This window comes from Fukomys damarensis, unplaced genomic scaffold (assembly GCF_012274545.1).
Source record: "Fukomys damarensis isolate Sample0158 unplaced genomic scaffold, DMR_v1.0_HiC HiC_scaffold_21, whole genome shotgun sequence".
Classification (NCBI taxonomy): domain Eukaryota; kingdom Metazoa; phylum Chordata; class Mammalia; order Rodentia; family Bathyergidae; genus Fukomys; species Fukomys damarensis.
In genome coordinates this window covers 41,742,262-41,754,900 of record NW_022900933.1, presented here as the reverse complement: position 1 = coordinate 41,754,900, position 12,639 = coordinate 41,742,262, and the positions used below count along the sequence as shown (strand labels likewise).

General features: G+C 52.4%; 1 protein-coding gene across 4 annotated transcripts in view; it reads right to left on the bottom strand.

Annotated features, from left to right (window-relative positions):
* Window positions 1-12,639, bottom strand: part of Mta1 (metastasis associated 1) — a 44,582-nt gene that overhangs the window by 20,987 nt on the left and 10,956 nt on the right. For all 4 annotated transcript variants that reach the window (XM_033766866.1, XM_019205016.2, XM_019205014.2 and 1 more), the window contains one exon: window positions 1,215-1,282. In XM_033766866.1, coding sequence (XP_033622757.1) covers window positions 1,215-1,282 — 68 coding nt within the window. The remainder of the gene's footprint in view (window positions 1-1,214; window positions 1,283-12,639) is intronic.

Here is a 12,639-nt window from a genome sequence, read left to right as displayed (position 1 = left end):
AGGGCTCAAGTCCCAGTAGCCCACAAGACAGAGAGGATGGACACTGCGGCCACCACTAATTTCAGGCCTCCCAAGGAATTGCCAAGCCACTCTGACCTGCTTGTGCTCCCAACCCCAGGTCTCTATACCCACAAAGTGGTGACATATCCGCAGCCAAGGCCTTTTAGCCAGTAGAGCCCCAGTGAGCCCCAGGCCCATTTCCTGGGCCACATTCACCATGATGCCCACCTGGGGCCACCTCCCACCCATCCTGTCTAACCTAAAGAACCCCAAGTCACCACCCCCCGAGCCCAGACAGGCCAGCTGTGCTCGTGGGGCTCACTCAGATCACCTCAGGATACCAGGGAGGGTAGGGTTCGAGGGAGGAGGGAGGTAGTTGGGATGTAGGGCCTGTGAGGACCGTCCTAACACTCTAGGAAAGTCTCCAAATGGAGCAGCACTAAGAAAAAAGGAGACTAGGAGTAGGTAGCTGATACCACCAGGCCCCTCAGCCAATCTGAGGCCTCCCAAGTGATGTGGCTCCAAGCCCAGAGTGAATGGACTGAGCTAGGGGCTTTGGAACCTACAAGTGCCTTCCCTCCCATCCCAGTCCCAACCCAGGCAAGCTCTGGGTACCCCCTGGACCTCAGTTTATGGGCATGACCATGTGCCCTGATCAACTAGCAAGTACCTGTCCAGTGACCAGGGCAGGAGGCAGCAGGGGACCCCAACATGCAGATAACCCTGCAGTACCCCACAGGCATCCTGGGGCCATCAAGGTATCATAGGCCAACAGGAGCCAGGTGAGGGCAAGGAAACTGGGGAACAGGCATAGCCTCTGTCATGGGCATTGATGACTGCTTTTCTGGTCTCCTGCTGGTCCCCAGCATCATCTACCTAAAGTCCTCTGAGCAGCTGGGCTCTACTCAGGCCCCAGGGGACTCAAGCCCCAGGAGGACAGTACCCACCACTTGGCATAGCATTAATTTGTCAGAGGCCCCTGTCCCCAGAGAAACCTGGTCACAGCCCCTAAGAGGCCACCAGGGACCACTTGCAGCCTCGCCTATGGGAGATAGTGTCCAGGAGGATGATACAGCTAAGGTCCACTTTAAGGGCAGCCCTGAGCCCCAAGACCACCACCCACACCGAGGCAAATACAAGGAAGACCCTGCTCAGCCACAGCTACACAGGGCAGCAGCCATGTAGGGCTTGGGCCCCATGAGTAGCCATACTACCTTATTGAGTTCTTCAATCCTTCGGATCAGGTATGGATTGCTGGATGAGTTCTCGAAGTAGACATAGTCTGCAAACAGATGGAGAGTGTGTCACTGGTAGCCCCACTGCAGACATGACACCACAGCCTGCCTGCCCCCATATCCCCCAGCATGGGGACAGCACACAGGCAGGGGCACTACCCCTGCCCTGCAACCCAAGGGAGGGAGAAGAAGAGAGGGATGGAGGAGGTGAAGCCCCACACCAACTGAAGGGCAGGTAGTACTAGACAGAAGGCAGCCAGGTCCTGTTCCTGCCTTTTTGGGAAGGCTGGGGCACCTGGCACACCTTTCCCGGCACAGCCCAGCTCCAGGTGTCTGGCACCTGACAGAGTCATGGGGACACCTCCCCATGGGAGACCTGGAAGGTGTGTCCACCATCAGCTTCCAGAGACCATCTCAACACAGAGTGTATACTGGCCCAGCCCATTTTCTCCCCAAACAACAGAAGCAGCTACTACAAAGAACACAGGTCGGGCTTTCCAGGATAATGCATATACTGAAATGGAGCAGTTATCCCAAGATGCTTACTAGACCCCAGGAAGAGGAAGGGGAACAAGCACCAGTTAACTGGGAGCTGATCCCAAGGGTGCACTTCCCCAGTGGTGAAAGCTCATGGTTCACAGCTCCACATGCAGAGTGATAGGCAGTCTGATAGGTAATGCTTGGCCTGAAGGAAGGCAGGCCCAGGACAGCCCAGCCACCCTTCCACCAGTTTCACAAAGCTGTACCCAAACACCCTGACTGGCCCTTGGCACCCCTGCCCTGCATCTGATCCAACCAGGCTGACCAGGATGCCTGGTGGGGTTGGAATCAGCCCAATGCCCACAAGCAGGCCAGAGCAGCTGCATGAAAAAGACCAGATCCCAGCCAGCTCTGTCCCCAAGCCAGGCCCTAGCAGCTGACACCTGTGTGACCACCTTGTTGCTGGTGTACTCCCAAGGGGCAGGTGCTGGCCCAGGCACACCTGATCACCACAGGCTCAGTACCAGCCCTCAGAGCTGGCTGGCATTCAGAGAACAGGCACTACAGCAAACAGTGAACTGGAAAAAGCAAGGCCCATGACATGAGGGCCACAGGTTCTCTCCATGGTGCCAGGAAGGTTCTGAACTTAGCCTGGGGCCCTCCTTGTGTGCTCTGGGAAGATATCACATTCACTGAATTCCTGAACACTCCCTGGATGAATTTCAACACAGACTGCACCTTGATAAAACAAGTTTGTGGTTTTGGTTTTTGTTTTGGAGGGGATAATACATTGAGACAGGGTCTCCATATGTAGTCCAGGCTGGTCTTCAACTTACTAAGCAGTCTCAAACCTGCAAAGATCCTCCTGCCTTAGCCTCCCAGAGCGCTGGGATTACAAGCATGTGACCCCACAATGGGCTCACACTGAACCAGATTTTAAAAAGTGTCTCAGGCCAGGGATTTAGCTCAGTGGTGCTGCTGCTGCCTGTCTCGCAAGCACAAGGTCTTGAGTTTGATCCCCAGTACAAAAAAAAAAGTATCTCAGGCTCGGGTGTAGATCAGTGGTAGGACACTTGCCTAACTGGTATAAGGTCCTGGGTTCTATCCTAGCACGTGAAGCAAAAAATAAGTAAACAAAGAAAAAATAATCTGATAAAGAAAAAAATTAGACTCAATTATTTTGACTTGCCAAAAACTTAAAAAAAAAAAGTCCCTCAAGTGCGGAGACCCACATGGCCCACTTGCTTGCTGGTCAAGTTCTGGGCAGTGCCCAGGAATGGAGTTGGGCACCTACAGGCTGGACCAGCTCAAGGGCAGAACCCTCTCAGGGAAAGATATGTGATGCACAGGATCCCCAAGGATAGGAAACAATGCAGTGATGAGGGGCAGACATGAGTGCATGTCCCAAGTTCTAAGAGCTGCTCCTGAACACTAGCAGCACTGGAAGGGGCAGTCTGATTTGCAGCTTGCAATTGGCCTGGGGCAGGAGCCAACCTGTGGGCAGAGCCCCCAGTCCCATGTCCGGGTGGCAGTGCCAGGCTCCATATTAATCATAAGACACCCAGCTCCCAGGGGAGACTGCCCTTCACACCTTGGTGTGCAGAGCCAGGTTGCCAGGCTGAACATGTGGAGGAAAAACTGCGTGGCCACAGCTTGGAAGCAGCCAAGGGAATCCATGTGTTGTCACTGGCACAGATGTGTTCAATAAAACTTTATTTATGGTACTGAAATTTGAATTTCATAATATTTTCACATGTCCTGAAGCATTCTCCTTTTATTTTTTCTCAACCACTTAAAAATGTGGAAGCCATTCTTGGCTCATGAGTCACCAGGCTAGGCACTAAAACCTGCCAGTCTTGAAGCCTGGCGTGGCCATGACATTCACCGTCCCAAGACAGAGCTATGGTCTCAACCAACCCTAAGCCCACTTACTTGTTTTATGTAAATCAACAAGCTCATTCTTTTTTAATTTCTGGGACAAGGTCTCACTATGTATTCCAGACTGACCTTGAATACACTATGAGGCCCAGGCTGGCAATCCTCCTGCCTCAGCCTTCCAAGTGTTGGGATTACAGGCATGTGCCACCATACCTGACACTCAACAAGCACTTTCTGAGGGAAACTAGAGTAATGGGAAGATCCACATAACACTACCACAAAGTCACAACAATGAAGACAACATGGACCAGCAGAGTGCAGACCCTTAGGCCACCAGGAAAGCAGAGTCCAACAAACATCCACCACAATGCATAGCAGGCTGCATGCTCTGCTCCCAGGGGCTGGGACAACTTAATGGCAGAGGACAGTGTCCTTCACAAGTGGTGATGGAACAAATGGACAAAAACATGCAAAAGCAAGAAGAATCTTGGCCTTTACACAAAAAAACCAACCTGAAATGGATAATAAACTTCAGGTTCAAAAAGTCCCATAATAAAAGAGCATAAAGTCTCTTATCACTTTGGTGAGGCTAATTTCTTTTTTGTTTTGTTTTGTTTTTGTTTTTTCGGTACCAGGGATCGAACTTGGGTCCTTGTGCTTGCCAGGCAGGCATTGGAAGTACTGAGCTAAATCCCTGGTCCAAGGCTAATTTCTTAAGACACACAAAATGCATAATCTCAATCCTCTGATAAAAGGAATAGAAAACACGAGTTTGATCCCTGGTACCCCCAAAAAAGAATACAAAACAAACTCTTGCCAGAGGTGGTAGCACACTTGTGTAATCCCAGTGCTCTGGCAGGCTGAAGCAGGAGGACTGTAATTTGTAAACCAGCCTGGGTAATTTATAATTTAGCAAGACACTCTCTCAAAATAAAAACATAAAAAAAAGAGGGAGCCAAGGATATAGTTCATTGGGGGTTTAATCTCCAGTCCTGCACACCCACATGTGTGCACACATAAGTACACACACACACAATCGTTGAGGCTAGAGGAGTGGCCCAGCAGAACACTTCCTAGTGTGCTCTGCTCAAGGCTCTTGATTCCCCCATACCGCAAAACAAAACAAAACAAAACAAACAAACAAAAAATCTGGTGGTGCAAGCCTGTAATCCCAGCTACTCAGGAGGTGAAGGCATGAAGATAGAAAGTTCAAGACCAGCATGGGCAACTTAGCAAGATCCTGTCTTAAAACAAAATAAAAATGAAGGGCCAGAGTACAGTTCAGTGGTAGAGGGCTTGCCTAGCACACTCAAGTCCCTGAGTCAAATTCCTAGGACTGTAAAAAAGAAAACAGGGGCTGGGGATTTAGCTCAGTGGTTCTGCTGCCTACCTCACAAACACAAGATCCTGAGTTCAATCCCTGGTATCAAAAAAACAAAACAAAACAAAAACAGAACAGAACCCAACTTCAGAAAACAGGCCAGCCAGCCATTCAGCAAATACAAATACACAAAAAGATGAATGCCAATCAAAACTCTAATGAGCTGAGCACAGTAATGTACACTGTGAACCTATATGGGAGGTTAAGGTAGAAGGATCACAAGTTCAAGGCCAGACAAAGCAATTTAGTAAGACTCCATCTCAAAAACTAGAAAGTGTGGGGCTGGGATTTAGCTCAGTGGCAATGCACCTACCTTGCAAACACAAAGTCTTAAGTTCAATCCCTGGTACAAAAAAAAAAGTGCTAGGGCAAAAATCCCAAAACTCCAAGGAGATATCCTGTACACCAATTGAACACCATGCAAAAAAAAAGGAACGCTGAGGTGACCAGGACCCAGGAAGGCAGCTGGGCTGGCACTCATGGCAGGGGAGAAGCCGGACATCAGACCATCACAGGAAGCGGCCGTCAGCCTCAACAAGGTCCACATAAGCCCAGCACATACCTTCAGAGCAGCTTTGCTCAGACCACCAAACGCTGCAGGTGAGCAAAGTCCCCCACTACTGACAAATTACGCACATCTCATTCAGCAAGAGCAAGGACTGAGCCGGGGACACAGGGACAGTCTTGTGCAGGAAGCTTGGTAACTAAGCCACGTCAATGCAACACCGACAGAGCCCAGGGGAGAGGCAGGGGACACAGGAAAGGGGGCCTGGGGTGGTCACCTAGCTGCGCACGATGCCAAAGATCAGACTGATGCTGCAGGTGCCACTCTACAGTAGAACAGCATTCACCTAACATGCACGAAGCCGTGGGTTCCACCGCAAAAAGATAAAAAAGTACAATCACAGACCTCAGCCATGCGCAGAGGCATGCACATGTAGGCCCAGCTACTTGGGAGGCTGAGGCAGAAGCATCATTTGAGCCCAGGGGTTCAAGACCAACCTGAGCAACACAGTAAGACCTCTTCTCAACTAAAAAAAAAAAACCACCCAAAAACAAACAAACCAAAAAACCCACAGACCTTCCTGCATAAAAGACCTGGCTGTGTGTACAATGTACTTCAACATATTCCTCACTTCAAGTGTAGAATACACACACACACACACACACACACACACACACACACACACACACACACACACACAGAGCCAGGCGCAACGCTTCACTACCATAATCTCAGAGTCTGGGAGGCTGAGGCAAAAGGGTCACAAGTCTGACCCTGCCTCAAAATATGATATAAAAAGGACGGGGCCAGGCATTTAGCTCAGTGGTGCTGCCACCTGCCTCAAAAGCACAAGGTCCTGAGTTCGGTCCCATACCAAAAGAAAAAAAGGACTGGGGACGTAGCTCACTGCAAAGGTCCTTCACTCAATTTCCAGTAATCAAAAAAATGAATGTCACAGTGGAACCCACATCGGTCAGGCATGGCAGCTCTGTTCTACAGAGTCCTACTGATGCTGACCAGCACACAGAGGCTTTCCACTCCCAGGGACCATGCCAGGTTGCTTGAGCACCTGGTCACCTTTGGTCAAGCAACCCATTCAAAACTGTGTCCTGAGTCCCTGACACTGACCTCTGCCACAGCGCTATCACCCTCAGAGCTCTTCCTTCGGCTCAGAATTCTAGGAGGCCTCAGCTCTACACACAGGGACCACTTTCACAGGATGTTACCCACAAATAGCTTATGATGCAAAATACATGGCCCTGAGCAGGCCGGGAGAGGCCTTTGTACCACTACAGAGGGACACCTGCATGCATGTGATAAATGGCTGCAGAAATGTTCCAAGTATGGATTTGGGGTGACATGGGATTTTAGCAAGTCGGGGGCCACAGAACAAAGAGGATAATGAAACAGCCCCCAAGACCACAGGCTTCATAAGCAGTGGGAGCCACACACTTTCCCACCCCTGCAGGATCCACTCCCAGGCCTACACCACCAGAGGCAGGAGAGCATCCCTTGCAGTTTCGGAACAGGATCCAGGGATGTGGAATCAGTCCTCGGGAGAACCAGATTCCCACCCCTGAGCCATTTCCGCATGATGTATTATGGTTCAGCTCTAAATGTCTTCCTAAAGCAGTGGTAGCAAACCTATGGCATAGGTGCTGCAACAGGCTGTTTTGTTATCACTGAAAACTAAAAGGTTTGCCATCACTGCCCCAAAGCCTCATGTGCTGACAGGCAGGACCTTTGGGAGACTGGATTATGGAGGTCAGAGCTGTCTTGCTGCTGGGAGGTAGAGTCCTGCTGAAAGAGGCAGTCACCGTGGGCGTGACTTGGAAGGGTATACTTCCCTTCCCCAGCTCCTCCTGACCTCTGTGAACTACCCACCCCTCCTTTGCCAGGCCCCTCCAGTATGCTGTTTCTTCTTTGAAGCAGGCTGCCCAACGACTGATATGGGAGCCAAAATAAACCTCTCCCCCTTTAAACTGTTGGTGTTGGGCATTGTCTCAGTGATGAGACAGTGACTGAGACAACATATCCCAATCTCACACAGGTATCCTGGCCACTACCTCCTAACTCAGGCATCTTCCTCCTTCTCTGTCCTCACTTGCAACTGACCTGTCTCCCTCACCAGGGCAATCTTGCTATCCCCACAAAAGTCTACAAAGGGACAGGGAGCAGACTGTACATGGAGGAGCATGTGGCTAACAAGGTTTCCTAAGGCAGGGTTGGGACAGCTGCCCCCATGGGAAAGGATGCCGGCCCAAGGGCCAAACGCATTGGCCTTGCCTTCCTTGAGTGCAGTGTGGAATGCTGATGCCACCCCAGGGCAGGCCTCAGGGCTCACTTCCTACCAGGAGCAATCCTGCCATGGAACCAACCAGGCCTTCCTGCTGACCCACAGGACACTGTGACAGCACAGCCCCTGCTACTTCCCCAGCAGTACCTGCAGCCCAGGAGGCAGAGACCCCCTCTAGCTGCCCTCCTGTGAGCCCTAGGGGTTCCACTATATGCACATGTACTACCCTTGCATTCCCCAGAACCATCAGGGACCACTCTGTGGGCAGTGCTCAGCTCTACATACCCCAGAGGACCTCAGCCTGGACCATGAGAGTCCCAAGCTGGCTGGCTTCCACATGGGGCTGAAGCAGCACTGTCCCAGGCTATGATGTAAACACAATCACACCAGGTTGCAGGGGCTGTCCAGGCAGAGGGGACAGCAGGGAGAACATGCTATGGTCAAGAGCATGCAAAAGATTACAGATTATGGGGCCCTAAGGTGCCACAGGGCTCCCATACGGAGGGAACCACTAAGGCATCTAAGCCAGGTGATGTGGGCAGAGTGGATCTGCTCCTCAGGAGGATCATCTCCCAGACAGCCATCACCAGCTGTGGAGGATGTGAGGAGTCCTATGTGCAAGGCCTCCAAGGGGCTGGGACCCCCAACAAAGAAAGGCAAGCAGGGGACTCAATCATGCATGGCAATATCTGGCCAGGCCCAGGTCAGAAGGTGTGAGACTACAACTGACCACACGTCATAGCAGTGGCCACAACCAGTCACAGCCCTTCCAAGTCCCTCCTGTGACCCGGAGTGGGGACAATCCCAGCACCCAGTTGGCTATGCCTACTACATGTGACTCTCAGATGCAGGCACTTGGGGACACCAGGAAACATGGGATCCAGGGAGAGCCCTAGGTGGGAAAGCAAGGTGTGACCTTCCCTAGGGTTTTAATACTGCCGAGAGAACCAGGTATGAGGCAGGGCCTGTGCCAAGTCCAACCAAGGGCTGTCAGGCAGGTGCCTCTGTGGGAACAGGAGCAACACACCAGACAGGACTGAGCCCAGAATCCTGTTGTAAGCAGCCCAAATTCAGCAGGAGGCAGTTTGGGGAAGGGACTGCACTGGTTCTCACCCAGGTTCACCTTCCCCATGAACCTGGGTGATGGTGATGCCTCCCCACACCATGTGACATCTTGACCCCCTGACCTGGCACAGCGCACTGTGCTCAGCAGGATGACCTTAATTGTCAATGCAGACAGACCTCAGCTCCCAGAGCCCAACACATAATAGGGCAGACACAACACCTTCCTAGGACCACAGGGGAGAGCTGCTTCTTAGGATCATGTACTCCCCAACTTCTCTGAATGCTAGCTGCTGCTTTTCTTCCTTTTAAGTGTAAGAGTTGAAGGTCAAGTTTTTTTTCTCCAAACAAGGAAGGTAATTAGCAAGCAACAAGCCCACCCTAGAAGCACTGGCAGAAAATGGGGGCTTGTTGCACCTGGAGCAGGACCCAGAGTTCCTACCTGTGTGCCTGGGGGACAACGGGATGCTGCTGATGCCAGGAAGGCAGAGGTCCGGCCACCCTTGAGGCTGTGTAGCCCAAGCCACCCCACCCCTCCCAGGATGGGCCTGTTTCTACAACTCCTGCCACCATGATGTATCCCTGGAGGGTAGGGTCACACCTTTAGGTCACCCCTGCAGCCTATGCCGTTGCAAAGAAAACTGGGCAAGACCCAAAGCCTCAACACACCCTAGGGCCTCTACATGCAGGGGAAGACCACAGATCTTAGGACGTGTGTGCCACCCCAACAGCTCACATGGGAACTGTGCTGGAAAGTTTAAATAAAAAATAAAATATACTGGGGCTGGGGATGTATATCAGTGACAGAGCACTTGCCTAGCATGTGCAAGGCACTGGGTCCCAGCCCCAGAACCACAAAAAAATTAAAAAATTAAAAAAAAAAAAACAAACAAAAAAACAGGGCATAGACACACACACACACACACACACACACACACACACACACATCTGTCATCCCAGCTATGAAGGAGGCCAAGGCAGGAGGCTCTCAAGTTCAAGGCCAGCGTTGGCAACTTCATAAGACCTTGTCCCAAAAACTAAAAGGGCTGGGTATGGAACTCAATGATAAAGCACCTGCCTGGTACACACAAAGTTCTGGGTTCAAAACAACAAAATATTTATGATGCAAATGAAAAACACCTGAAGAGACTTCTCTCAACCATTTAAAATATCACACCAAGAAGACTGGAGGGTCCAAGCCAGTCTTGATGTTGCAGGTGGCCAACAGATTACCAATCCATTTTCTGTCTTCATCTACAAGTGTACAGTATTAAAACAAAAGCACAAAGGCCATCCCAAAAGCCTGGGTGTTAATGTCATGCAATGTAAGAAAGAAAGACAACTCCAGAGGACATGGCAGCAGCCCTTCAATGTAAGAGAAAGCCCCAAGCATGAGTACAGGCAGCAGGATGGCTCCTGTTCTGAAATGTGGCTCAAAGTCTTGTACTAACCACACCACAGACACACTGGGTCACCGGGACTTCTTGCAGCCCAGGCAAGTTCCAGAAACACCAGCCACTTGGGAGGACAGGCTCTAGGAAGCAGATGTTACAGGAGCCTCATTCCGCCACTGCCAACACAAGGACCCTGCCCATGCCAGGCCATTGCCCAGGGAAGAATCAGGCCATGTTGGCTCCTGACTGACCACCTTGCCCAGCTTGTCAGCCGGCACACACAGCAGTTTCCCCCCCCCCACACACACACACCTCACACTAATCCCTGGCAGGGCCTATGTACTCCCAGACATGGCACATCTCAGATCTGACACTGTAGGACATGGGTGTTCACCAGCCTGGGAGTCCTGAACCGAGGCCCTGAGGAGACACTGGAAACAAGTCCCTTCCCAGGATCAGTTCCCACCAGCTGCTTCCCCAGACCAGAGCAGGTCACCCAGGAAGTCAAACCTCAGGAAACACCAGGCAGAGCAAGAGGCCCAACTTGGGAGTGGGTACAGCTTCCTCTCCATCTGGGGACCCAAGACTCCAGCAAGTAGTGCCAGGGCAGGAGCCCAACCTGTCAATACCCAGCCACCATGACCTCAAGGGCCCTCAGAACCCAAAGGTAGGTGGATCAATGTGGTCTTTCTACAGGGGAGGGCCTTTGCTGCCACAACTGCCAAGGTGACACCTTTAGGGCATACTGAGCTTACCAGGGTGCATCCCCAGCACCAGGCAGCAAAGTGGAACCAGGACTGCATATGCCCCCAAGGGACAAGAATCCTGACCTTTCCCCGCTCCTTACCCACAGAACAAGAGACAGGACAGCTTCCACCAGGCTCTGTAGCTTGGGTTCCAGCCACCCACTCTATCGGACCCTGGGCTCAGCCTAGGTCAGTGAGGCCCAGGGGGCCCAAGGAGAGCCTCAGCCCCCTGCAGACTCCTCCCAAAGCTGCACAGAGCCAGAGAAGCCCACTCTGAGGACAACGCAAGTCAGACACACAGGATGTCCACATGGGCACCTGGCATCCTCTGTGAGAGGTGTCATAGGTCACAGGAGGGCAGAGACAAGTTCTCATCCACACCAGAGGAAAACTGACACAGGAATGTCTGGGGTTGGTTAGGCCCAAAAGCCAAGGGAGTCAGTATGAGGAGAATGGAGTCAGGGTCCAGGGCTCTCCCAGACCCAGGTTGCAGGTGGGCGTGGATACAGCTCTTGGATGGGGAGGCTGGCCAGAAGTGCCTCCTTTGCTTGGGGTCTAGAATCCAGGAGCTAGTGCTACCCCTCCTGACATTTCTTCAGCACATAAAGGCACAATCATGGGCCATAACCCACAGCAAAAAACCCAGGGACTTATAGTGGGGATGGCAGAGGAGTCGGGGGACCAGGACAATGGCGCACTTCATAGATGAGGGAGACTATTGTAGAAAGTGGGGGGGGACACTTGATGAGAAGCCATTAAGTCAGGGGCCACAGGGACGTTATGTTGGCCAAGGGTCTTTAGTACAAAGGTGCACAGGGACACAGCACCAGGAGCAGCTGTGAACACCGAGGATTTGGCTGAGCAGAGTACTGTGGCCTGTGCACTTCAAGGATTGGGCACTATGGGCAGCACCAAGTCCATTTAGGACCTGGCATGGGGCAAAGGTGTGGGGCAGAAGACGGTGGGCCAGAGATCCTGCTAAGGTTGAACAATCTAACCTCAGATTGTTCAGAGGGTGGAGGGCAGCCACAGAATTGGCCTGGCTGGGCAGAGGGTCCTGGGTCCTGGGGAGGGGGCACCCTGGTCCCTCAGTGCTGTCCCAGCTGTGATTCCTACAGCAAAGCCCACTTTGCAGGTGGGCAAGGTGAGGGCAGGGGCCTGGGGAGATCCACAGGAGGGACACGCATGAGATGAAATGGAGGAGGGCATGGATTGGCCTGGGGAGTTCAAGGCCATCCCAGAGCCCTCTAAACGCACCTAATACCGCCAGGCCACAGCCCCCCAAACATTCAAAGAGGAACCCCCCAACACCCACACAAACTAGGACTCTGCCAGGGTTTGCTCAAGAGCCTCCACGGTGGGCTGGGGTGAAGAGAGGGAGTAAAAAGTTTGAGGTGACTCGGGGCACACTTGGGATGATGGCTCCCATGGAAGACCACCCCAGGCAGCCCGCTGAGGGAAGCCCCTGGGGCCGGCAGTGGGAGGGCTCTGGGCAGGAATGTGGCCTCTCCAATCCGCTCAAGGTCCCAGTACTGGCAGACAGGCCGCACAGCCCCACAAGGACCACACATACCCGAGACCCCAAAACTCCTGCTCCCAGGCTAGCAGCCAGCGCCAAGGCCACGTGCTCCTGCTTGGGGCTCCACCGACGCTAGCCGGGCG